Here is a 25037-nt window from a genome sequence, read left to right as displayed (position 1 = left end):
CCTGAAACATAAATAAACCCTGTTGATATTTGAGTGATTCATTATAATCAGAAAACAGGAATACATAGAATAGAAATTTAATTAATAGAAAAATAGTTCATGGCTTCCCGTAAAACATAACATGTGCTAAGATAAGATCAATACTTCATGCAATAATATTATAGTGTAACATTACATAATCAATAATACTTCATATTGCTAACAAACCCAATAAAACCAGAGAAATCTAAGTTTACAGCAATGTAAATACATGAAATACAATTAATTTTAATTTCATTGTCAATCACTAGACATTTTCATGGAGTTAAAAAACTCAACAATTTCATGCATGTTTATCTGTTGGTTTGAATATTTCACAAAAGCTTTGTCTTTCAAAACTTCTGCAGCAGTTGGTCGATTTTCTGGTTCTTTCTAAAACAAAAAATTTAAAACTATACATAAATGAAATGCAGCCCAAATTTAATCTTGAAGCCTTAGCTAAGAATTAATTATCACCCTATAGAAAAAAGATCTCTGTGTGATATTTCTTGAAGGAAAGACCTCATATAATTGATAGATATTTACACTTTAAATTTAAATTAAAACATAAAAAACAGTCAACGTACATTCAAACAATGAGTTACAAGGGATGCCAAATCACTGTCCAATTTTGATAATTCTGTAATAGCAAGCTAAACAAAAATTTTAAGTACTTCTGTGATACTATTTCTTAAAACCAGCAGTTAAAAAGTGAAATTCTCATCAACAAATAAAATGCATCAAGAATAACTAAAGTCCAACAACTGAGCACAAAAAGGTTTCATACATACATCAACAAAATCCTTTGTTATATGTTCAATAGCATCATGCCAGTTATAGTTAAAGTTCAAATCCTTGATAGCTTTCTTAAAATTAAAAACATTTGATATTAATCAAACAATCAGGATAGCTTCACATTACTTTAGTTTACTTTCTGCAACTGGAGAACTTCACTAACCTGCATTTCAAAGAATTTTTTTGGGAAAATTATTTGAAGCAAAAACATATTGGCATTATAAATGTCTGCAGGACGACCATGTGGTAATTGTCTTTGAACCTTCAGAAAACCAAAACAAACATTCACTTCAATAAATTTTTAAAATATAGACTTCAACAGATTGCAGTAAAATTTAAAAAAAAATCAGAAAAATTTAGTTTAGCTTTTGAGAAATACTTCAAATAAAAATTATGATAAAACGAAAAAGATACCAAACTCTCCAATAAGTTCATACCTCTGGTGACACAAAACCATGAGTTCCTTTGGCCACCAGACCAGGCTGAGTGAACTCATTGTGTAATAGCTTAACTGTGTCATAATCTGCTAGTTTTGCCCTAACAAGATTATCTTCAATACACAGTAAAACATTTTCAGCCTTTATGTCCCTATGTATAATAGGGATGCGACGAAAATGAAGGAATTTAATCACATCCATAATCTGTGTCCAATAATACATTGCCTCATAAAACTGAAGCCTTTTTCCTTTTTGAAGCAATGCTTTCATGTAAGATTTTAATGACATGTCTAAATGAAAAAATGATCAACAAGTAACAAAAAAATATTTTAAACATCTTTAAATACAAATAATGCAATTTAGGACATACCGCACTTTTCCATGAAGATGAGATAATGTTTTGACGGAGATGTTTTTTGTGTCACTAAATAAGTGGCAACCAAATTTTGATGTTTTGTTGTTTGACACAACATTTGCTTTTCATCTTCACCCATTGTATCAGTCTAAAAATATATTACACATTACGGTGGTACTGATATAACAAGTAATTATCAATTCCAAAAATATTTTAATTCATTTACCTTTTTTACCACTATGTTGACACACTTTTTAAAGTACTTCAGTTGATTTTCATAAGAGATAGAAATATCGTGGATAGATCCATGGCCACCTTTGTCAAAGGAATCACTGTACATTATGTAGTCTTTGAAGTGCATTATATCCTCAGGAACAGTTTCACTCTTCAAAAAAACATAAAAAAAAACAATGAGAGTAGTTTTCCACTAAAAAATTGATTAATCTGTAAACTTTAACCATTGACTATTTACATAAAATGTCAGGTAAAACAATTTTGAAATCCATTACCTACCCACAATTTTATGAAGTACAATAAGAAACATACTCGAAATAAAAGGTCCTTGCTCAACTCAATATCTGAGTTCCTCAAAAGAGTCTTTTATACAGTAATAGTTCAAATTTATTGCAAATTTATCATCAGACTTTAAGCATGTTGGTAAAGAAAAATACAACATCAAACTAAATGAATAGGTAGCCTTCCCTAAATAAAGTTTTAGGAATGTTGTAGATGGCATCAAACAAATCAGTAAGAGTAAATTCATTAGAAGTAAGAGGATTGAGTTGTTTGGAATAGAACAATGCCATTGCCTTCATCTGCTTTTAATATAGAGAAATTAGTTGTGATATCACTGAGTCTGATGATGAATTTGCAATAAATTCCAACTACTACCGTATGAAAAACTGTCTTGTTTGTTTCCAAAACATTGAGTTGAACACGGGCCTTGTATTTGGAGTAGGTTTCTTATTCCAAATCATAATGTTTATTAATGCTCAACAAGTTATACCCCGGAATATAGAATAACTTAAATATCAAACATCTTATTAAATAACCTTAAAAATACAATGTACATGTCTAAGTCATTAACATATGCTACTATACCTTCCAAATGATCAAGTCATCTTTGTTAACATTTGTTACAAATGATTTTGAAATTGTATGTTGGGTATACACTACAGGCCTTTCTTTAACCGCTTCTAGCTTTGTCCTAAACAACATTGAATTTTGAATAGCTACATATCAAAACCTTTTTTCTTACGTATCATATCAAAAAAATGATATATACCTCTCGCATATTTTGCAGTTGTTTATTTGACAACGTTTAACATGGTACTTGAGAACGTCTGTCCAAATTAAACATTGATTACATGCACATTGACAATTATTTTCATCAAAATAGTGCCTCATCAAGGATGTTTCAACCTAAGAATTAACAAATTAAAGTTTTAAATATCTATCTGAATTAAAAACTCAAACACAATGAATCACATACTCGCCGACATTTACCACAATCTTCAGGTTTGCCATGGAAGTTATAATGGTTAATGTGACAATTTAAAATCAGACAAATTTTTGATTCAGGAGTTGGTTCACGAACCTAGAATAGATATTAATTTTAAATTAAAAAAATTGAAACATGCCACTGAGAATTAAGTAGATTATTTTACCTGTTTCGTGTTTTCTGTAGGTACATTATCTGGTGGTTTCCAAGGTGGTTTACGATGTCCATCATCACTATCACCATTGTCCCCACAACCACCAGATCCACGTGTTGTTGCACCACATACTTTACCAGTTGATACAGCATTTATTGCTGGTGGTTTTGAACACATTTGTATATTTTTATTGTTTGTATCATTTTTACCATCATTATGTGCTACATGGTTATGTAGACCAAATGATTTTCCATTAATTTTGTCATTTTCCAAAACCTTTGACGGCGAGTCGGTAATGTGCAACTCATCCAGGGACATGACTGGTATTGGAACAAATGTGGGTTTATGTCGTTTATTAAGCATCTTGTGGCTACATTTACTTTTCTTTCGTTTTTTCCTTTTCCTAATAATTTCTCAGGAAGAGCCACAGCAAATTCATCTCCATCTCCAAGACAAGAAGGTGCCCCAAAGTTATGATTTAACTGGATATCATCCTTTGAGACTATAAATGTCACAATTTTCATTAATATTTCAAATGTTTATTACCACACAATTTTGATAAGGACAAACAAGTTAAATTGTAAAATTTTGATCATTAATAACAATGCATATAATTGGAGACATCATTTCAATATTCATGCAAGCTTCGGTTGGCAATACCATGAAGATATGTAATGACAAGCTACAAAAGTTAGCTGTAATGTTCTTATACTTATTTAACAAAAGATATATCATTTGTATGGTAGGGTTTTTGAATACAGTAAATAAATCATGGAAACTTGATTTCATTATATGGCCTTGCCATCATTTGGCTAATAACATACATTTTAGTGATAACTAGGTTTGATGTAATTCTGATAGAATGATTTCTTTATGCAATGAGAAATAAGAAAGAAGGAAAGTTTATGCTAATTAATTTAAAATAGAATTGATCAAAATACTTAACTATGTAAAAAAATGTAATTGCGTTTAAACTGTGATGTTAATAATGAAAGTAAGCTAACGTTAAAATTTCCACTTTAAACATATTCGCATCAATCTCAAATGATACAAACATAATCATAGCGTATTATAAGGTAGAAAATTCCGACGTTTTGCTTTGTTTTATAAGGTTAAATCCCAAATTTTGTTTCATAATGATTTCATGGTATGTCAATCATTGAACACGGAAGGCAAAAATGTGCGAAAAATTTTACGTCTTTGGTAGTAGAACAAGAAAAATGATCTTCTAAGGACAAAACACCAAGTAAACGTGAAGCAATAAGCAAGGCAGCAAATTATTCTTAAAAATGAAAGTAATTCTAAAATGTTTATTCTTGTTCGCGAACGAATTCATAATTTGTACTTCCCCATCAAACAACTTCAAAACATTCCTTTGAAAAGAATTTATATGATCAATATAAATACAGCTTACCCTGTTCAAATAAATTTTGTTCCAAAGGTTCACTCTCAAGATAAATCTTCTTTGGAAGTACCTCAAGTTTATACGGAAAGACTTGGTGGTCGTCATTTTCCTTCGTCGAATTTGCGACTAATGTCGCCGATCTGTTAACTAAAGCAACATTTTCGCTATTGCTTCGATGTAGTTCTTTTGAACATCACTTGGGGCCTCACGACTCCATTGTCGTTCTTCACAGACAGGAAGATTAGATCCCCTCGTAGGGGCCATGAAGAAACTCCTTTCCCTTCGTCTCTTTCGTTTTTACAGTAAAGGCTCGCGAACGGCGAAGCCCTTCTAAAAATATTCTTTCATATGAAGCCCTTCTAAATCGATCAAGACCGCCCCGCATTTTAGGAAAAGCACAAGAACAATATCGGATCCGTGCAAAGTATTTACACAAGAATGAACTGAACGGCAACCGAAAAATATTTCTTGTGGTAATAAGCCATAAAATGGTTCAAAAACATATCAAATAACATTAAAATAATTCAAGAGAAGACCTAATGGTCAAAACAAACGATGAGCGCCGAATTTTATAGATTTTAGTCAAGAAATCTGTCTTTATTAATAGCTTCCGGTCGTTTCCAAAAAAGCCCAAGTACAGTACTACAAGAGATGTGTTTTGTGTAGGCAAACATTACATCATCTAAAACCTTAAACCATGTTCTTTTCACGTGAACACTATAATTGATGCGATAAATTTGATAATCGGAATGGCTACAATTTCCATTTTATTGACTAGCTTTTCGTTTTGAGCTTTTTACCATTTCTCTGCAAAAGGCAAATTAAAGATGGTCATAAACGATTAAGTAATGAAAAAAAAATACCATGTAAACAAAAACCTTTTTTTCTTAGCTTGATATAAATCATATTTCGTTGTCGTTTTTATACTCTTTCTTTTCACAGGTTGCTTCGATAGTTTTTTACTGGCTTTTCTGAAGAAGCGATCAAAAATAATTTATTTCATTCTCTCCTAAGCTGGGATGGATTTTGCCAAAATGATTTGGGGGAGGGGTATGTACCACCTGTAGTCTTGGCCAGGTGAGGTGCAGGAGGGGAATGTACCACATCTAGTCTTGACCAGGTGAGGTGCAGGAGGAATATGTACCATTCCTAGCCATGGCCAGGTGAGGTGCAGGAGGAATATGTACCATTCCTAGCCATGGCCAGGTGAGGTGCAGGAGGAATATGTACCATTCCTAGCCATGGCCAGGTGAGGTGAAGGAGGAATATGTATCATTCCTAGCCATGGCCAGGTGAGGTGCAGGAGGAATATGTATCATTCCTAGCCATGGCCAGGTGAGGTGCAGGAGGAATATGTATCATTCCTAGCCATGGCCAGGTGCAGGAGGAATATGTACCATTCCTAGCCATGGCCAAATGAGACACAGGAGGGGTATGTACCATTCCTATCCACACAATATACATACTATGTACATATACTATCCACACAATATACATACTATGTACATATACTATCCACACAAAAGACTTACATACCTTGTCTGTTTCTTTAACTTTAACATCCAATCAGGAACATTACCACCAGAAGATTTAACAACATTTGCAATGCTACAAAGAAGAAACATTTGTTACTGAAAAATTGAACTTGAGAAAATGTGATCATATTAGTTTTAACAATAGATGATTTTAATTTTACAATTACCTTCTTAAATTTCCTACATCATCTTCAGTAAAAATTGTAATTGCTTTTCCTCGCCGCCCAGCACGACCTGTTCTACCTAAAATTTACTGGTTTTTCATCATGATGTTCAATCTTGACAAGGACATGAATTTACTGAGAGGCTCACAACTTTAACTTTGTTTAAAGTGGGTGCAGGAGGGTCATTATACATGATACAACTTGATTCATAAGGATACGTACCAATTCTATGAATATATGCCACAGATGTCGTTGGAAAGTCATAATTTACAACCAAATTAACACCTTTGAAATCAATTCCACGGCCCATTAGTTCAGTGCAAATTAAAACCCAAATCTAAACAATGCCAAATTTTTAGATTATCTTCCTAACGATATACTCCGAAATAAATACAAAAGGTGATGGATGTGGAAAGGAAAATAGAGTCAACGTGGCCAGGATTTTTGGTGCAGAAATTCCTAGTGGTAAATTTGGTGTTTCTGTTAATGATATCTAATTCCCAACTAATCGATGGAACATCATTATTTTTTACAATAACATTGCACTGTTTGCCTTCATATCTTACCTTGCCAGTTCGAAAACATTTTATAATATTGTCACGCTAAAGCAAATAAGAAATCATTTTAAGTATTTCATCTTAACAGTTAGAAATATGGTGAAGAAAAGTACATGTACATATATGTGTGAATAATTATTAATTGTAAAAAAACAAAAAAACCTGGCTTTGTGTTCTGTCTGAATGAATGACATCTACATTGAGTCCATCATAAATAAGTTCATGAAACAATTCTTTTGCTCGTTCTTTAGACTGAACAAATAACAACATTGGTGGTTCAAACCCCTGAAAAATATGACAAAAAAAAAAATTAACATGAAGACATATGTATCAAACAAACAACAACATGATCATATATTTTTGTACTTTATGTATAATATCACGAATAGCAATTAATTTTCCACATTCTTGACCAACAAACAACAATTCTTGCTCTACTGTTTCTGTTGCTGAGTTTCTGGAAAAGAAAATTAAGAAGTAAACATCATGATAAAACATTTACTTTTTATCAAAGAGCAATAGTTATGTAGCGTTTACGTATTCAGACTAAATTATTCATACTACATTTACTGGTTCTCACCATACACCATATATATCACATGTCAACCGTTTCTTAAACATACCTAACACCAACAGTAACTTGAACTACATTATCCAAATGCGTTCTTGCCCATTCCTCAATGCCATTGGATAATGTTGCACTAAACAATGCTCTTTTCACTTTAGTATTACAACAAGACTGATATATGGTTGAAATCTAAAGAGACAAAAGCATGCATATGTAAAGCTTAATCAAGCGCATTTGTTTTTAAAATTTTATGAAAACATCACTTGATCTCTAAATCCATTTTTGCCTTCTTCAAACAATTTGTCTGCTTCATCAAAGATCAACCATTCAACATTTTCTAACTGTATAGCACATGGAGTCTGTTGGAGAAGGTGTACTAGACGACTTGGTGTTGTCACCAAAATATCTTGAAAATAATTAACAATAATTTTACACACATACATTGTAAAATAAACATGTTGAAAACGTTAGGCACTGAGAGTGAATCACAATATGTCAAATTCTAAAGGTCTTTTTATACACTAATTTAGATGTATCTTCCTTTACCAACAGGCATTAAATAAAGTTGGACACATTACCAAAATGTTTGTTTGACTTTGGTCCAAAGTTTTGTTCTTTCGCCTTAGTTAAAATATGAATTCTAAATGCTTTTCCTTTGGAAAGATGCAAACATTCACGATAAATCTAAAAAGAAAAAACAATATGATCAATGTAAAGAAGAAACCTTAGAATTATATTTAATTAAAGGTTTAAAATGGCTGCCAACTATAGCTGGAATTTTTGCAGCACTAACCAGGAACTTTTCAATGGGAAGGGACACTTCTCGTATTAATTTCATGCAAAATATGATCCTCAATTTCATGAATCCTTCATGGTTAGTACTTGGACGAGAATTAGGAAGTGTGTTAATTAGGGTGAGGATTCGGCACTACAACTAAATTCGTTTTAATTCATTTTTAAGCGGCCAACATTTTTTTCTTGGTGATGAAGTACATGCAAAGACGCTTTAAGATAAGAAATGGTCACAAACTTAAATTGCACTGTAAAATTTTAATAGGTTGAGCTGCATTATTGTTGTGAAGGCATCTTTTTGAATATTTGCTTGTTTTCGCATCTAGTGCCACGTCTGTACCTTTTTATTATGCATATGCTTGAATTTAGACTAAAATAGGGAACTGTTCTTGCCCTTAAGAGTTTTCGTCTATTTACGCTCATTAATCCCAGTAAACATTAATAAAAATAAATAGCCTGAACTAAATAGATATAAATGAAACAAACTTGCTGAGCCAGTTCTCTTGTTGGAGAAAGAATGACACATCTAAACCCACATTTCATTGATTCCTGAGAAAAATATACATACTTTGTGAAGACATCTCTTTGCAAAAACATCTCTTTAAATAATTTATTTGTACAGGATGAGGGGTATGGAGGAATATAAATGTATATATGTAGCAATGGAGCAGATGATCTGTTTACACAACGTTTTGTTTAAGAATTGGAGTAGGGGAGAAAGAAATGTTTATATCATCTTACCTTAAGATGATAAAGAATTGGTAAAATAAAAGCTGCAGTTTTTCCTGAACCAGTTGGAGCACAAGCCAACAGTTCACGTTGCTTTAAAGTATAAAACTGATAATTACTTAATGCTAGCAAGTAAAGCATGTTAATAATGTAAATAAAATCATGTAAAAAATATGTACACGAACCTGAAGAATAAGTGGTATGGCTTGCATTTGAATTGGAGTGGGTTTTGTATAGCCAGATTCAAGAATATTATTTAAAATATATTGAGGACAGGAGTACCTACGATAAAAGATACAAATTTAGTTCATGTTTTATTGTGAGTACAACAAATACAAACACATGGTCTTGTGTATACTTACTCTAAATCTAGTTCTGTAAAACATTCAATTGGATCTGAAATATCAGCACCTTTTACAGAAATGTGGTTTCTGTTTCGTAAAGCATTCACCTGAATTAAAAGACAAGGAAAAACAAAGAGGAGTATATAAACAATTCCCTTTTACTTGTATAATTGTAAATTATAAGATTACAATTTCCATTATGGATAATTGTTTTCGGATAACCATGGTTAATGCAACAATCCTATATATATAATTGGACTGTTTTAAGCAATAATTCCATTAAAATGCATTGCTTTTCTGTTAGGGGATGTTTTAGTAAAAGTTAAAGCTCAAAACCTTCTTATTTCCACATAAGAATGATAAGATTAAGTATGATACCTTTTCTTTATGCAATTCCAACAAATTTTTTTCGTTTTTCTTCACCTTTTTGACACTCATACTCTCTGCAAATTCCATTTCTGAATTCACAACTTCTAGAGTGAAAATTTACAAATATATCAAACTATTTTCAAACAAGTTGCTCCACAAGGAAATTTATAGTGCATATAAAAATGCTACTCACTTCTTTTCCGCTTTTTATTCCTTTTCGGAGGTTTCTCAATTTTCTCATTACTTTTCAGTTTTTGTAAGTTATCGAAAGTTTTTTCTTCATTCATAAACAGTTTAGAGCTTTTATCGCCAAAAAAATCAAGAACATCACTCACATTTCCTTCCCCATCATCAAATTCAACATTAGAAGGTCTATCTTTCTCATCCTACAATATTTAGTAATTCCTTATCTTAAAACCACGAATAGCAATAGGAAAGCAATTTTAATTAATAAAAAACAATCTTTACACTTTTAAAGCTTTTGTCTAATCTTCTTCGGCTTAATTTGGCTCCGAAACTCAAACGTCGAAATAAATCATAAGCGTCGACCATGTTGGAAAAATAACTGTTACTTTATGTAATTCTCAATATAGTGTGTGATGAATCGATGATGTTTTAGGTTTCTTACCTGCGAGTAGGCAACAATATGCGCAATCAGTGACGTCATAAGCGGTAAACACACCCCCATCGTCCTAGATCATCATGAGAAGTAAAATAAAATTATCGTGAAGGGTATGAACAGGAAAATCAAAAGAATTTTTCAATTCATGCTTGTTTGTGTATTGCATTTCGCAGAAGGCAAGTCAATCACATTTTAAATTTAAAAGATGCATTGCTAGATAAAAACACATATTATCTAACTTATTGATTACATAATTTAAGGAAACAAAAACATTCGTTTGGTTGGATCAAATGTACCCTTAGAAGGCCGCGTAGAGGTATATCATCAAGGAGAATGGGGCACAATTTGTAACAATGGTTGGAAGGAGAATGTCAATAATATGAATGTTGTGTGCAAACAACTGGGCTTAGAACAAGGTCGTGCGCTCAATAAGGAATATCCAGGAACTGGACGTATTTGGTTAGATGGCGTCGCTTGTAAAGGGAACGAAGCAACAATTATGGATTGTCCAAAAAACACTATAGGTGCTGCAAATTGTAGACACAGTCAAGACGTGACAGTGAAGTGTAAGTGTATTATCAATAAAACAAATCAAAATACGTTTTTAATACGTTTTTTATGTTTTAGGTGATGTGTGTAAGAAACCTATCGTGTCCGCAGATCTCAATCTAGTACATGATTGGTCGTTCAGTGCTCCATCATCAAGTCCAAATAAACCACCAAATCATGCACGTCTTAAATCAACTTCAGCCTGGTGCCTGCCTGACGCCGTCAACATACACTATACGAACTACCTTGAGATCGAAGTGCCACGACTATTCCTTGTGTCAGCGGTCGCTACTTTGGGAGGAACAAACAATGCCGAATACGTGACATCATACAGATTGATGTTCAGTCTCGATGCTAACACTTGGAACAACGCAACTGTAAACGGCGAAAAGGTAAAACGGACGAAAGATATTATGACAAATCATTACGAAAGTCATCGCATGAAATAATGTTCAAAGAGAAAAAAATAACTTGGAAAATCCTTTTCATCTTTAGATCATCGCAGGAAACACAGCATCTGGAAATGAAAACATTCAAATAAGATCTCTAGACAGTGCAGTTAGAGCCAAATTTATTCGCTTTATCCCACTGGGTTGGGGAGGTATTGCCTGCATGAGGGTGGAAATTTGCGGATACCGTACGTATACAACAGTTGTAACAAAATGAAACTTGCTTATATCGTGTGCAAAATCTGTGACTCGTTTCTTTAGAACTCCCACATTATCCGACAGTATTAATACAAGAACAAGCGAGATCAGCTGTGCTCACGTGGTCCGCACCAAACCCAGGAGATGAACCAATCACAAAGTATCACATTAGGTATTGGAAGAGCAAATATTTTAAATCAACATCTATGGTGTTCAAAAGTACGTTTACATCAAGCATGGTCATGCACAACCTCCTCCCCTACACGAAATATCGCGTAGAAATCTCAGGAGTTAGTCAACTTGGCGAGGGCTTGCCAAGAGTGAGTCATTTCAGAACTCTCGCGTCAGGTATTGATCTAGAGTCATAACATCGCTCGATATGGAGCCAATGTAATTGAATATTGCTTCATACATACATATAGCTCCAACAGGATCGCCAACTCAAATTTCATTTAAGTTTTTGAGTGATAAATCCTTAAATGTATCTTGGTCACCACCACATGAAGAAAGTAGAAATGGAGTCATAATTGCATACATCATCTGCTTTCCAAAGAAAAATAAACAATGTGATAAACGTACAACGGTACCAGGCTCCCAAACATGGTATGTGTTAAGAGGTAAATTCCAAAGAGAAACAGTTGTGGAAATTCAGGCACAAACAATAAAAGGAGTTGGTCCTGCAGGAAGAGCCACAAGCGGTAGGTTAGAAGAAATAAAATAGAAGCACATAACTAACAAATGACCTTATCTTTCGTTTCTTTTTATATCAGGAGTATTGAAATATACGCCAGCAGAAAGTAAGTTACGTTGTTTTATATATGCTACAAATCTCTCTCCTCCAGTCTCCCATTCGTAGTATCACACTCACTCATTCGAACGATTTTCATTCTCAGTAACAGAAAAGTTCGTTCGAGAAAACCAGTAGCACGTTGTCCTTAAAATTTATCTATATATTTTTTTCTCTTTATTTTATCTTCAAGAAGTTGCAATCTCTCTCATCATTGCAATAACATGTGGCTCTGTCTTCATCATTCTCGTTGTCATAGTAATCCTCGCTGCTAAAGGGATCATACTTAAAAACTTTGTCGCCAATTTAAGGTGAAGAACTAATTGGCTATGTGTAATATGAAGTACTTGATTTCACGGTATTTTAGAGTCTACCTTGAGCATTTTGAGGAGGAAAATATATCAGGACATCGTTATACATACGTCATCTTTCATCAGTGATGACATCCAACAAATTTCTGTTTAGAAAACTGACAAGCTCCAAGATCACATTGTCAACAGAATACCAGTCTGGTAACAAAAGGAATCAGAACAAAACAGACGAAATCGATGGCATAAGCAATAAAGAGGACATCTACAACCATCCAATAACAATCAATGACATAATCAATGAACAGGATATCTACGACCATCAAACGACGACGGAGAATTTATATGGGACACATTTGGACATTGACAATGAAAGGTTAAACACAAACAACGAGAATATTTATGATTCCGGCGTCGATCCTTTATACATCTCCAACAATAAAATAGCATTTTCACACCTAAAGCCGCAAACAAATCAAGCAGCAAAGCCTTATAGCACACTAAATCCTGAAGAAGCCATTTATACATTAGATGAGCAGGTTGTGAATATGTCAACAGAGACTGAGAATATTACTTATGTTTAGATATTTAAACAGTTATAACTGTATGGTATGAATGTAAGGTCAACATCTGTAAAACAAAATTAATTACAAAGCGGAATCTTGTGCAAATAATCGCAGAGAAACACACCGTCTTTTTTTACATCGCAACTTTAAAGTATTTTACACGAAATACATGAATCAAACATCATCAACCCAAATGAAAAAAAAATTCACGATCTCACAATCAACATGAATTCATCGCGTGACCAAAAATTATCACATATGTGATTGCTATTTACCATGTCCGTGAAATCAAACAAAACTTGTAGTTCCTTCGTAGTATTATAATAAAGGGTACAACCCTTGATAACAAACCCTCAACTTGGAGATGACTTTACAGTTCGTGAGCAATATTCGTGACACGTGATCAGCACGCCAGTATCAGTATTCAACTATCAATCATTTGGTCTAACTCCTGCATCAAACGTCTTGTTTCCTTTTTGTAGTTGATCGGCAGAACTTTATCAAAAGTACATTGCAAGCGCGCTTCCTCCTATGACAGACAACGCGATGTCTTCATGCTTTGATAAAATTTGTAAATAAGTTATACATTTTGATACTTACGTTAAATTTGTCAATCTTCGCTCGTACACAAAAATGACCTCGTCTGAAGCCACGTTCGAATAAACGGTCAAATCGTTTCTCGTTCTGAAATTAAACAAAAAAAGTCAAACGATCAATAAATTTAAGTGCAAACTTTTAAAACTGTATGTACATACCGTTTCCATCAGCTCGCCAACTTGCTCCGCCGTCATTCCGAGAAGTGATTCAGCAGAATTCTGAAAACAAGTCGCCCAATACTTACCAGAACCATCTACAAAAAGGAACTGAACAACACACAAATAAAAATAATCAACACAAGAATTTTGTACTTCAATGTGAACATATTGTTTATTGCTTACTTTTAATAAGAGACGGTATTTATAGCTTGAATAAGTCTCGTTACATTTCTCGCAAATATATCGTTCACCATCTTCAATGATTTTTTTGTTACAGTCTTTTCTAGGACAAGCCTAAGCAAAATAACAGATTAGAACAAGTTTTGATCAAAGAAAGATTTATCGCAACATCAATCCACCTTGTAAAGACAATTTTCTTTCTTGATATATGTAACTGCACCAATAACACTAAAATACTCCGGCTTGAAAAAAAACCAACACGTAAATTAGTTCTTTGAAAAAATACCCATGATTAAAAAACATCACATATATAATTATAAGGTGCATTTTCATTTTAAATCTATGAAAACCTTCCACAAAAGGTATACGTGTAAGTAGTGGTGTTTTTTCAACCTTGTCAGACATTCCTTGAAGAGATTCTGCAATTTCACCGACATGTTTATAAACATTTGTAACTAGAAAGAATTACAAAAAAAAGAATTAGATTCACAAAACAAGAAAGAATTTATTTCAAACAAGAAAGAATTAGATTCACAAAAGTTCAATATGGAGAAAGGGTGCACATCCCAAGGAAAACTGGCGAGGATGTTTACACTCTAGGAATGACTTTTGTATGGTTTGTAAGGGAAAGAATGCCAACAAATTTATCTGGACCAAATTTCTATACATATGTCACCAGTAATATGTAGATTGTTTAATCAACAATTATCCTTATTTAAGTTCATCAAATATCCACATAAGTACTCACTTTTTCCTTCACCTCGCTGGCCTGTTATTGAATTGATGTTTTCGTGGCTCTCCGTATCATACCTGCAACAGAATGTTTTTGAGAAACTTAATAAAATAATATCTAACAATTTAGGCATGAGACTTGAGACATACCATTGACGAAGTTCAAAAGATTCTTGTACATTATCTGGATCTATATGAATGGCACTTGAGCTGAGGACACTGATTGACTTTCCTGAATAACATCAAATGTACATTAACAAGATATTATAAAGTACAACAAGGGGAAAATTTGCTGATTGATAAATGACAATGAATTCTGATCTCACCACTAAAATCTGAAACTTTGGCTCCCTTGATTGCAATTATGGGATTTGAACCAACATATTGCTCAAGAGACTGGGCCTACAGTAATCAAAGTTTAAAAATGCTAAGTAAACTACAATTTGTTTCCTTCGTTTGAAACACATCCTTGGCATTGAACTTTATTAAAATTTAAAAAATGTTGGGTGAGAAATCAGAAATGTTAAGAACAAAATATGCTTATATGTATATTTACCTCATGACCCCAGAGAGTGCACGTAATGGAAGCAGTTTTATCCATGATCTGTAAATTACGTTTGGCAACCTATAGATGGTAAAATAGTATGTTGACTTTTCATGAAACACACTTTTTCTACGTTCTGTTATCTTACAGAGTAGTATCACACCTGTTTTCCTGCTCTAGTTGTAATCTCAACAACATCTGTAATATCTGAGCAAACACCAATAACATCTAAAGATGAAATTACATTTCAAAGTCAAATCACTTAAAATTAAGTTTATTACTCCTCTAGAAAAATCTCAGCTATAAAATATACATAAACCATGGGAATCTTAAGTTTGGTGTACGTAGTTTACTTGTGTACGGCTTATAAATCATCTGACATACCAACTAACTGATCAGGTTCAATTTTTTCAATATTAGCAATATTCAGAAAGTTAAATTGTAGGACTGGAAGATCTTTAGATTCAGTACACTAAAAAAATACAACCATTTATATTAAATTCTCAAACGACAATGCATGTGACAAAGTAATTTTCTTCATGCAGTCTTTATATTCCTACAAGCTCACCAGTTCAATAGATGTATCATGATTGAAAGTGAGTTCATAGTCATTCTTGATAGACGAATACTTTTTGTTTGCAGGCTTCACACTTCCTTTTGAAATGTAATATACCTTGGAAGACAAAAACAAAATTTCAGCAGTTGGGGAACAAAAAAAATTTAAACAATAAAGAACAGAAACTTGGGAACCTTGTTTTGTTCAAGTTTAGGATAGAATTTATCCACAAGATCAGTAAAACATGTTGCTCGAATTTCTCCCTACAACATTAATGTCAAAATTTTTCAAAAATATATACTAGTAATGGCAGATTTAATAATTCACACTAAATTAACTTTACTCACAGATTCATCGATAAGTTCAACATTGAAAAGACGACCATTACCACGTGAATTAGACCATTCTCTTATGGTGGACTTTGAAGTGACACGTGCACAAATTGTCCACCTAATGCACAACATTTCATAGTGAAACAAAACAAAAATTTCATTATTTCATTTTTGCAACAAACCTGCTATTATATGGGTTTAATGAGCTGATTGGATAAACATTTCCAATATTATTATTCTGATTCGGTGGGCCACCAGCACTTCTTTGATTGCTTTATAAATAAAAGAAAACTGTAATTCTTTATGCCATATTTTACATGCAAACGATTATTGATATTGTAAACTTACTTCGCATAATGAGAGCTACCAAGACTTGTTGAAGTATAATGATCTTTTTTAACTATAAAAAAAAAATAAAACAAATTGCTTAGCAAGATACATCTTCATCTTACATCTTCAAAAATAGAACTAGTTTATAGATAACTCACCAGGACTTTTTTGAACAGTAGGCTTATTTGCTGTATTTATTTTCGATTCATCATATGGAGTTGGCTCACCATACCGTTCAGATGCTGATGCTTTTTGAATCACACTTACACCAAGTAATATCAATACTTTCCTAGCAACCAAAAGGAATATGAAAATATCTACAAGGAAATGACACACAGACAAACTAAAAACCATACCTTGTGCTTTGGATAACATTGCAAATATATTTATCCAAACGAATTACAGCTTTTGCTTCTATCTCGTTCTCATTAACCATATGATTAAGTTGTGTTGCCAACATGGCACCTAAGAGGAGAAGTTATGTTGATAATATATCATCCATTAAAATGAACAACAAACATTAAAAATAATGAAATATTGACAACGTACAAGTATGGGCATGTATTCCATCAGACAAAACCATTCTGAAGGAATGAATACATAGTTTAAAATCAATTAGTAATATGAATAGTAAAAACCATGGTTACCAAGACAATAATACACCTGTATCGATCATTTGGGTTTGATTGCCCCTGACCAACTTTCTTAAGTCCCTAAAGAAACATTAAAGTTTACACAAAGTATTCTCTGATCACAACAAATATAGTGATCTATATTTGTTTCAATAAGGATATTCTTCCACAAAAAGCAACTTACTAGAATCTGAAGAATAGGATTCTTGGGAAGATTGTTAGGATTCATCATAATCTCCTGCAAAACAAAGATCATTCATTATTTACAACTCCATTTACTATTGGTAAAAAATCGTACATACTGTAGCATACACAAATATTGATAAATAAAGCATCACAGATTCGCCTCAAAACGTTTTTTTGACCCATTCTAAGCGATGCTATATGATTTACCTACCTTAATCGCACCTTCCGTTAAAGGAACTGGCATTTTTAAACAGAAAAAAAACAATTTCGCACAAAACTTTCAGCACCGTTAAGACTTCTCCCGCCAAATTGCGCCAAAATAAAAGCAAAATAACTTCAAAATATGGCGCCAGCCTGGGAACGGGTAAGGCAAAAGAGATTTCCGGTCTGGCTTGTAATTTCCGGTTTGTTATCAAAGACTACTACGTTTTGTTTGAGAATGATGAACGTCGTTGGGAAAATTTCAAGGTTGAAGAATGGTTGATATGGCTAACATTCAAAAGCTGGCAAGACAAGCTTTCAAGACGTTTAGAAGTGTTGAAAAACCGCCAACAAAGGAAAATTTAGACACATTAAAAGAGATGGTTTGTTCGCCATTATACACTATGTTTATGTTATCCCTATTAGTAAATATACATTTATAACTTTGCCTTATAGTTTTACGAGTCATTTTATTTTTATATTATCTGTAAAAAATAGTATTTCGTGCTTTTATTTGTATCTTTGATATAAATTTTAAGTCAATACTCAGATTACATTCCACAATTACACTCAAGAAGAATTATCATGTCCTCTTTTTTTGTTATATTACATTTATCCAATTTTATTTGATCTGTTTCAGCGAAAGAAATTCAATATAATATATTATGTGTCATTATTCTTAATTGAAGTACCAATATATCTTGAATTCTTGTTTTTTTATTATACAATTGGAAAGATTATTCACTGTGTTTTGTTTTGTTGATAGATGTCGACCATCACCGTTAACGATGTGAATTTATCAAGACCAAACACCAGAAGAAGATCTTTCGTTCATCACTTTGCTCCAGTTACGCATGTAAACATTATTGATTGTTCATATTTTTCAATGGCCATATTTATTGTGGATCACGGATGCAGACTGCCATTGCACAATCACCCTGGAATGTATGGATTTTGGTACAGAAATGTTTTTCATTTTTTTTCTCATGGATTATCTTACATTTCACTTCAATATGTCATATAGTCATAAGCGGAACATTGAACTCTTATGTTATAAACCTTTGACCTTTAACTATTCACGCGATTTTTTTTATTTTTAGCAAAGTTTTGTATGGGCAAATTGAAGTTGAAATGTACAGTCCTTTGAAAAGGTTTTTTTAAATTGTTAATGTATACGCTATACAAAACGACGATGTTTTACAACAAAACAATAACATTACTGTTTTATTGTTTGTGACGTTAAAAAGGTTTTATTCAAATGAACGATTTTAATTCTAGCGAACAGGACACAAACGGAATAATTTCCAAAAACGATGAATGTGAGAAAATGATTTGTCCTCTTTATTATGATGAAATCAACAATTTTATTATTTATATTGTTTATTTATGATGAAGATGAAAAATTTCTGTATCAAGGGAAACATCAATTTGATAGTAAATCAGTTCTTTGTACCGTTACACCATGTAATGGTAACTTACACAGTATTTCAGCCGTTAGCGGGTAAGAAACTCTTTAGAAGATACGACACTTTATATAATCATTTTCTTTATCTTTAATTATCTTATCATCAAACATTTTCCAGCCCAGCTGCTTTTCTTGATATTCTTGGTCCACCATACTCTAGCGACGAGGTATTATCAAATCCAACGTTTTCATTTTTATGTAGTCGTGAAATATCATGATGTTGCGATAATTTTATGTTTTAGGGTCGTGATTGCATATATTATAAGAAATGTTGTTTGACCAACGAAGAATCAAGGTGAGAAATGTTTAAACGAAAGGTGCGAGTGATACATATATGTTGATACTTTAGAATTTTTCAACGACAACAAATGTTTATTATTTTCTCCAGTAACTTGCGATATTTAAAAGAAATACCTTGTCCACCAGATTTTTTCTGTGATTCGCAGGTTTGTCGATGTTCACAACATCCACGATGCTGATATAAAGAGTTTTTTTAACTTAAATTTAATATTTTTGTAGAACTACACAGGACCCAAAGTGACGATAGAAGATCTTATAGAGAACGGTAACGAAGGATAATGGAGGATGATGGTGAATAAAAGAAGTTTATATTGTTGTTGGTTATCCCATCATCATTGGTATCTTATTTTACAATTCTTCTTATCAAGACAATTTAATGAATTTTGTATTGTCGAATAAAGAATAAATTGTTTATCGTTATATTGATGGTGTATTATAAGAAATTGGTGTAAATGTACATTATTTTGATGTAATGATGGAAATCAAATAAATGTGCGACAAATTTGTCAATGTGGAAAGAAATATTATTCAACTTCTATATTGTTGATAATTTGCTAAAGATCGTCACGTAAATTGAGATTTTCAACATTAATTTGTTCGTCAGATTTATCTATTAATAAATTCCTCGCTCCATTTGGAGCCTTATTTTCCTCAGCAAAGTCAAGTTCGTCACCAGTCCTTTTCACGCTTGTTTTTGCTCGCTTATCAACACTACCATGTTTATTTGAAGCGTTGTTATCACTCTTTTCCTCTTTTTTCTCTGGCTTCTCACCAGCGAAAAACTGATCTCGACTTATACCACTGCTATATGTTACTGTACAAGCTAATATAATACATGTAAACACTAAACACCAATTTAAAAATAACATGGCCATTCCAACACCATAATAATCATACATACGAGTCGTACTGAAGTATAAAAGTTGTGTACAACCTTGTACAAATATGTTCTCGAATGGATCCTTGATGTCAAGATCATCCCCACAGCCTGGTCCAGAAATTTTGCAACAAGATGCAGGCACTGCATTTTGTTTCATCTAAAATGGACAAAACAAACAGTTATTTTACGTTTGGTGAGACATTTTACTATAAATCAACAACTCTAGTCCACCAAAGACTCCCAGATAACCATACAGTAAACTTCAGTGCTTTGTTACCATAAAGTAGATTTGGTAGCATACTCACAGCACGTGTTGCCCAGTTTGTAGTAAACCAATCACGATAGTCCACAATACCACAACATGAATATTTTATCTGAACATAATCCATGATATGTGATGTCACTGGATCAAACCCGTAAGACTGAAGTATTTTGTTACCATCGCCTTGTGTCTTAATGACTTGAGATTTTTCATTTTGCCAATTTAAGTTCTTCACTGCCAAGGCTATCTCACATATTATCAAAATACTCACTAAGATAGCCAGAGTGATATTAATTCTATGTAATTCTTTCTTCACAGATATGAATGCTAAGACAACTATAAATAAGAGAAGAAACAGAAATCCTGTACGAAATTCCCATTTATAAGGATATATTCTAGCTTTTAATTGTACGATTTTTCCCATGGGCGTCTCTTTAAGGTCCGTAAAACATATTATGATAATTCTACTTGAAAATGAGAGCAATAGAAAGAAATAAAATATCTTTTTCACAGCTTTAGATTCACTCATCGTATGCTGAGATTAACGCTTGGCCTACAATGACAAGAAAAATATTAACGATGTTGGAGAAAGGACGAGTTTTTAAAATCTGTGAAGCAAATAAGTCTAATGAAGTTAACGACATATTCCCAAAAAGATTTTTTCATTTACAAAAGAAACATGTTAAATTATTTGTTCATATCAAATACATATAGGGATTACAATTAACGTAGAAGTTTAGTAATATAGATATACTACACACCTGTTTCTCGATTGTAAACATCTCAATAATTCTTAAAATTTTCTTTTATATTCATTAGCACGAACATATTCGACGAATCCAAGGTTGACACATTGAGAAAGCACTAAAAAGCCAATCTTACTAAAATATATTTCATTTTCCGTCAAAATAAACACATTTGACACGCATGAGAAAATAATTACAGGTCTCTAACAACGGCACTTCTGTGTTTGCCTGAAATTGTTGAACTTTGAATTTTTGATGTGTAAAGAAAAAAAAACCGGTTAGAAAAAGAGTAAAGTTAGCTAAAGCTGTTCTCTACAAATGAAAGAAAATATTTAATCGAATGTTTTCGTTAATGTAAAATGTGTGTTGCGAATGTATAGATTAAGATTTCTAAAATTCATATTTAAAAAATAATCATATAAAAGTAATTCTCTATGTGTTACTTCTTTTTAGATTTTGATGATAAAAGAACAGAGGAAACGTCATTAGGTAAAGTCATTCCTACTTCAAGATGAACTAACAAAGCTTCTAACCAATAACTGAGAGAAGCAAACGTTGGCCTAAAAAAAGAAAATCATTTTACTTTTCTACTAAAGACCCCTAACACATTTTTAAAAAATCTCTTAACATCGTTCTGGTAGCAGTAACTTCGTTTTATAAGTTCAACATAAACACAAAAGTGCATTCATCCATTCAGGTCGATGTTAAAGATTACAAGTCCAAAATATTTGACATAACAGATGAAGATGGATAATGAAGGGTGTATGGATATAAGATAAAAAGACTGATAATGAGGGATGTTATGACGTATATATATCTTGATACTGACCTGTCACTGGGATTCATATCACAGGATAAACATGCAATACGATAAAAAGCTTTTGGACAGTCGGAACAAAATTTTTCTTCGAAAGACGACTCATCGAGACCAAAGGTCTAACAATCAGCAAATAGCACAAATAAAAACAATATCAAAAATAAAGCATCCAAGAAACATTTTCAATGACATACTTTAGTACGAGGAATAAAATCAGGACTAGCTTTAACTCTACTGATGATCTGCAAAGGATGAAACGACGACTGTACATAATGATGATGATAAAAATTTTAATAAAACACAAGAACACTATTTTCAATACTGATTTCCAGCTTGGAATAAAAAAGTGCATAAATACCACAAAATAAACGTATGTATATAAATTAATTGAAATTGCAGGTTGGCAAATTTTTATCAAAGCAACAACACGTCTTAGATTGTAATGCAAGCTGTCGGTTTAAATGTTTAGCTCCGTACAAAAAAAAACAGCAACAAGGAAACGTGAATCTCCACCTCTAACCCTAACTATAACCTTAACCCTAACCCTAATCCTAACCCTAACCCTAATCCTAACTCTAACCCTAACCCTAATCCTAACTCTAACCCTAACATTACCTCACAAACGATTATACCAAAGGAGAAAATATCAACGTTCGTCATACGCATTCCCTGAAATGCAATTTTTCACAGTTAATAAACAATAATAATACCAATTTACTTTTCCCCTTCTCCCAACAATAACTCTATTGTTTTGTTTACTTAATTCCCCACACTTTTACAAAAACTAGTTAACACAAGTATACCGTGAAGCATTTCGGGTGCCATCCAATAGGGAGAGCCGACCATTGTCGTACTACAAAAAGAGAATAATGTTTAAAAATTTTTCCAAAACTATTTAAAAACTGTATCAACCTTACCGTTTTTTTGGTGCCGTATGACGGGTTTGAACATGAGTAAGTGATTTGTTTCCGTTGTTGTTTTGATCCTGAACAGTACCGTTTTCTTCTTCGTCAATGCTCAATATTCCCGCAAGACCAAAATCAGCAACAACTATTGTCATCCCCTGTGAATCCCCATGTAAACAACATAATCAGCGACAACAATAGTCATACCCTGTGAATCCTCGTAAGTCCCTGTGAATCCTCATGTAAGTCCCTGAGAATCCCATGTAAATCCCTGTGAATCCCCATGTAGATCCCTGTGAATCCCCATGTAAATCCCTGTGAATCCTCATAAATCCTGTGAATCCCCATGTAAATCCCTGTGAATCCTCATGTAAATCCCTGTGAATCCCCATGTAAAACCCTGTGAATCCTCATGTTAATCCCCGTGAATCCCCATGTAAATCCCTGTGAATCCTCATGTAATTCCCTGTGAATCCCCATGTAAATCCCTGTGAATCCTCATGTAAATCCCTGTGAATCCCCATGTAAATCCCTGTGAATCCCCGTTCAAAACAACATAAATAAGATGTTACAATCAATGGTTACAATATAAGGTTAACAACGTCAAAGACAAACAAACAAGAAACCCCCACTCGTTTACCTCTTCTGATCCACCTCATACCCTCCTTAACCCTTACAATGTATGTACAAATGTGGACCTTTACTCCTACATACCTCATCTTTTCTGACCAAACAATTCTTGGACTTGAGATCTCTATGGATGATATTCATTTTATGAAGATAATCCTGAAAAAACAAACATAAATATCAATATACTATTCTTTGCATCATGTTAAAAATAGAAATAATTTTTAACGATCGCAAAACAAATCTCACCATTCCCAAGGCAATATCTTTGGCAAATTTCACTCTTTGTGACCATGATAAATTTCGTGTTTGATCCTTTAAGATCCCTCGCAACGTTCCTCCAGCAATGTATTCTAAATATTCAACATATTCTAAATATTTAATATATTTTATGCATTTAGAAGTAAATATTTTAATTAGTAAGTTATTCCGGTGTCAGTGACGTCAAGCCTGTTAACGACATACCTGCGATAAAACTGAGAACTTTGTTCTTATACAAAATTCCAATAAATTTTAACACGTTTGGATGATCAAGAGTTTTAAGAAGAGTTACCTGAAACATAAAAATAGTGCCGAGGATTATTTGAAAAACAGTCAACTTTCCAAGAAGTCAGAGTTATTAAAATGATACCTCTTTGACAAACTGTTTTTGAGCTGCTACGTCACATCTTACTAACTCCTTTAACACCATAACTTTTCCAGTTCCTCGATGCACAACCTTGACAAAATAACATTAAGCAATGATGATTGTAAAACTATTTTAGAAATTATCATTGACATAAATGTAGAAATAAATCAATAAATACAACGATAAATTTCATCGCACACGTAAGAATAACATGAAGTAGTTAATAAAGAAAATACCTTACTAACTTGACCAAAGAAACCTTTACCAATAACCTCGCCAAGTATAAGGTCACAAGGACGAAAAACCCTACATACAATGAACATGTTTTACCAATCAATGATTTCTAATATGTAAAAAATCGACCAAATAATGTCTTACTGTCCGACTGATGTCCTGACCGACTGTGAGCGATGCAAGACAGAGTTACACTTCATAACATTATTGTTGTCTGTTGAATTACTAAATAGAGAGAGAAAATGATTGAGATTGAGAAGATTTCTAAATCCTCTTCATTAAATGACTTGGTCAAAACACGTCCTGATGATATATTTCATTATTTAAGTGGCTTTTTTTGTTAATGTAAGTGAATGTCCTAAATCAAAAATCATGTATTTACAATGCCAGGAAAACTTATCCATGAAAGCCTGTTGGGATCGTCTTCAATTTAGTGAAACTGAAATGTTTGACGATAAAACATTTTAAAGCTAATGTGATGTTTGACGACCTATTCTGATGTCGTCCTATGATCTTTCCTTGT

At 32.8% G+C, this 25037-nt stretch overlaps 8 protein-coding genes across 10 annotated transcripts in view; 2 read left to right on the top strand and 6 right to left on the bottom strand.

Moving 5' to 3' along the window:
* Positions 1-22: 22 nt before the first annotated feature.
* Positions 23-5010, bottom strand: LOC124434637 (putative cysteine-rich receptor-like protein kinase 30). The gene is made up of 12 exons (XM_046984526.1): positions 4675-5010; positions 3273-3762; positions 3098-3202; positions 2891-3027; positions 2707-2812; positions 1832-1990; positions 1621-1753; positions 1251-1540; positions 977-1075; positions 810-884; positions 606-671; positions 23-411 (listed from the first exon to the last, which is right to left on the bottom strand). The coding sequence occupies exons 2-12, from the start codon at positions 3621-3623 to the stop codon at positions 280-282; spliced, it is 1653 nt and encodes a 550-aa protein (XP_046840482.1). The 5' UTR covers positions 3624-3762; positions 4675-5010; the 3' UTR covers positions 23-279.
* Positions 5011-5232: 222 nt separating this feature from the next.
* On the bottom strand, positions 5233-10451 carry LOC124434636 (probable ATP-dependent RNA helicase DDX52). 2 transcript variants are annotated; one of them, XM_046984524.1, is made up of 18 exons: positions 10352-10451; positions 9917-10109; positions 9733-9827; positions 9373-9461; positions 9196-9292; positions 9023-9103; positions 8768-8830; positions 8068-8173; positions 7753-7895; positions 7545-7678; positions 7288-7378; positions 7084-7206; positions 6931-6966; positions 6587-6701; positions 6368-6443; positions 6202-6273; positions 5544-5636; positions 5233-5472 (listed from the first exon to the last, which is right to left on the bottom strand). In XM_046984524.1, the coding sequence occupies exons 1-18, from the start codon at positions 10409-10411 to the stop codon at positions 5433-5435; spliced, it is 1707 nt and encodes a 568-aa protein (XP_046840480.1). In that variant the 5' UTR covers positions 10412-10451; the 3' UTR covers positions 5233-5432. The 2 variants fall into 2 exon arrangements, with proteins under 2 accessions (XP_046840480.1, XP_046840481.1); XM_046984525.1 differs by lacking the exon at positions 10352-10451 and having other exon boundaries at positions 9733-9824; positions 9917-9926.
* Positions 10452-10647: 196 nt separating this feature from the next.
* On the top strand, positions 10648-13323 carry LOC124434635. Its single transcript, XM_046984523.1, has 8 exons — positions 10648-10911; positions 10973-11286; positions 11390-11531; positions 11605-11889; positions 11964-12239; positions 12312-12338; positions 12522-12639; positions 12794-13323. The coding sequence occupies exons 1-8, from the start codon at positions 10725-10727 to the stop codon at positions 13218-13220; spliced, it is 1776 nt and encodes a 591-aa protein (XP_046840479.1). The 5' UTR covers positions 10648-10724; the 3' UTR covers positions 13221-13323.
* LOC124434634 (replication protein A 70 kDa DNA-binding subunit-like) lies at positions 13236-17758 on the bottom strand. Its single transcript, XM_046984522.1, has 23 exons — positions 17661-17758; positions 17448-17501; positions 17295-17344; positions 17181-17215; positions 16988-17096; positions 16790-16920; positions 16650-16701; positions 16484-16573; positions 16317-16419; positions 16164-16232; positions 15982-16086; positions 15798-15885; positions 15577-15641; positions 15426-15494; positions 15196-15271; positions 15020-15101; positions 14886-14947; positions 14531-14592; positions 14317-14379; positions 14141-14251; positions 13958-14065; positions 13803-13886; positions 13236-13731 (listed from the first exon to the last, which is right to left on the bottom strand). Exons 1-23 carry the CDS (start codon positions 17691-17693, stop codon positions 13627-13629), a joined length of 1806 nt encoding a protein of 601 aa, XP_046840478.1. The 5' UTR covers positions 17694-17758; the 3' UTR covers positions 13236-13626.
* A 104-nt stretch (positions 17759-17862) lies between these two features.
* Positions 17863-19937, top strand: LOC124434642 (2-aminoethanethiol dioxygenase-like). 2 transcript variants are annotated; one of them, XM_046984532.1, is made up of 9 exons: positions 17863-18033; positions 18417-18607; positions 18751-18801; positions 18929-18969; positions 19046-19151; positions 19234-19282; positions 19358-19410; positions 19504-19561; positions 19635-19937. In XM_046984532.1, the coding sequence occupies exons 1-9, from the start codon at positions 17926-17928 to the stop codon at positions 19692-19694; spliced, it is 717 nt and encodes a 238-aa protein (XP_046840488.1). In that variant the 5' UTR covers positions 17863-17925; the 3' UTR covers positions 19695-19937. The 2 variants fall into 2 exon arrangements, with proteins under 2 accessions (XP_046840488.1, XP_046840489.1); XM_046984533.1 differs by lacking the exon at positions 19504-19561.
* On the bottom strand, positions 19918-21402 carry LOC124434640 (tetraspanin-36-like). The gene is made up of 3 exons (XM_046984530.1): positions 21319-21402; positions 20601-21110; positions 19918-20452 (listed from the first exon to the last, which is right to left on the bottom strand). The coding sequence occupies exons 2-3, from the start codon at positions 21084-21086 to the stop codon at positions 19970-19972; spliced, it is 969 nt and encodes a 322-aa protein (XP_046840486.1). The 5' UTR covers positions 21087-21110; positions 21319-21402; the 3' UTR covers positions 19918-19969.
* Positions 20776-25037, bottom strand: part of LOC124434630 (ras GTPase-activating protein 4-like) — a 25943-nt gene continuing 21681 nt past the window's right edge. The window contains exon 20 of the mRNA XM_046984517.1: positions 20776-20987. Coding sequence (XP_046840473.1) covers positions 20953-20987 — 35 coding nt within the window. The 3' untranslated portion in view covers positions 20776-20952. The remainder of the gene's footprint in view (positions 20988-25037) is intronic.
* The window catches only part of LOC124434632 (LIM domain kinase 1-like), a 6631-nt gene continuing 3210 nt past the window's right edge, over positions 21617-25037 (bottom strand). Inside the window, 13 exon segments of the mRNA XM_046984519.1 lie at positions 21617-21863; positions 22133-22239; positions 22315-22362; positions 22736-22772; positions 22774-22789; positions 22924-22973; positions 23038-23183; positions 23740-23811; positions 23902-24005; positions 24118-24205; positions 24284-24370; positions 24517-24586; positions 24659-24739. Of these exon segments, the coding sequence (XP_046840475.1) occupies positions 21743-21863; positions 22133-22239; positions 22315-22362; positions 22736-22772; positions 22774-22789; positions 22924-22973; positions 23038-23183; positions 23740-23811; positions 23902-24005; positions 24118-24205; positions 24284-24370; positions 24517-24586; positions 24659-24739 (1027 nt within the window). The 3' untranslated portion in view covers positions 21617-21742.

Source organism: Xenia sp. Carnegie-2017, unplaced genomic scaffold (assembly GCF_021976095.1).
Source record: "Xenia sp. Carnegie-2017 unplaced genomic scaffold, XeniaSp_v1 HiC_scaffold_14, whole genome shotgun sequence".
Classification (NCBI taxonomy): domain Eukaryota; kingdom Metazoa; phylum Cnidaria; class Anthozoa; order Malacalcyonacea; family Xeniidae; genus Xenia; species Xenia sp. Carnegie-2017.
Note: the sequence above shows the minus strand (reverse complement) of the source record. Positions and strands in the feature narration are given on the sequence as shown.

Bases quoted from the DNA above. Each gene is read 5' to 3' on its own strand.
- LOC124434637 (XM_046984526.1), bottom strand. From the start codon at position 3,623: ATGCTTAATAAACGACATAAACCCACATTTGTTCCAATACCAGTCATG. The intron at 2,813-2,890 runs GTATATATCATT...AATGTTGTTTAG, and splicing joins AACTGCAAAATATGCGAGAG to GACAAAGCTAGAAGCGGTTA. The intron at 885-976 runs GTTAGTGAAGTT...TTTAATTTTAAG, and splicing joins AAAAATTCTTTGAAATGCAG to AAAGCTATCAAGGATTTGAA.
- LOC124434636 (XM_046984524.1), bottom strand. From the start codon at position 10,411: ATGGGGGTGTGTTTACCGCTTATGACGTCACTGATTGCGCATATTGTT. The intron at 9,293-9,372 runs GTAAGTATACAC...CTTTTATCGTAG, and splicing joins TTTACAGAACTAGATTTAGA to GTACTCCTGTCCTCAATATA. The intron at 7,896-8,067 runs GTAATGTGTCCA...ATTATTTTCAAG, and splicing joins AAAGTCAAACAAACATTTTG to ATATTTTGGTGACAACACCA.
- LOC124434635 (XM_046984523.1), top strand. From the start codon at position 10,725: ATGAATGTTGTGTGCAAACAACTGGGCTTAGAACAAGGTCGTGCGCTC. The intron at 11,890-11,963 runs GTATTGATCTAG...ACATACATATAG, and splicing joins TTTCAGAACTCTCGCGTCAG to CTCCAACAGGATCGCCAACT. The intron at 12,240-12,311 runs GTAGGTTAGAAG...TTTTTATATCAG, and splicing joins TGCAGGAAGAGCCACAAGCG to GAGTATTGAAATATACGCCA.
- LOC124434634 (XM_046984522.1), bottom strand. From the start codon at position 17,693: ATGCCAGTTCCTTTAACGGAAGGTGCGATTAAG. The intron at 17,216-17,294 runs GTGTATTATTGT...TCATTCCTTCAG, and splicing joins AACCCAAATGATCGATACAG to AATGGTTTTGTCTGATGGAA. The intron at 13,732-13,802 runs GTAAGTATCAAA...TGTCTGTCATAG, and splicing joins CGAAGATTGACAAATTTAAC to GAGGAAGCGCGCTTGCAATG.
- LOC124434642 (XM_046984532.1), top strand. From the start codon at position 17,926: ATGGTTGATATGGCTAACATTCAAAAGCTGGCAAGACAAGCTTTCAAG. The intron at 18,970-19,045 runs GTGAGAAAATGA...TTTATGATGAAG, and splicing joins AATTTCCAAAAACGATGAAT to ATGAAAAATTTCTGTATCAA. The intron at 19,411-19,503 runs GTGAGAAATGTT...TATTTTCTCCAG, and splicing joins TTGACCAACGAAGAATCAAG to TAACTTGCGATATTTAAAAG.
- LOC124434640 (XM_046984530.1), bottom strand. From the start codon at position 21,086: ATGAGTGAATCTAAAGCTGTGAAAAAGATATTTTATTTCTTTCTATTG. The intron at 20,453-20,600 runs GTGAGTATGCTA...TGTCCATTTTAG, and splicing joins CAAACTGGGCAACACGTGCT to ATGAAACAAAATGCAGTGCC.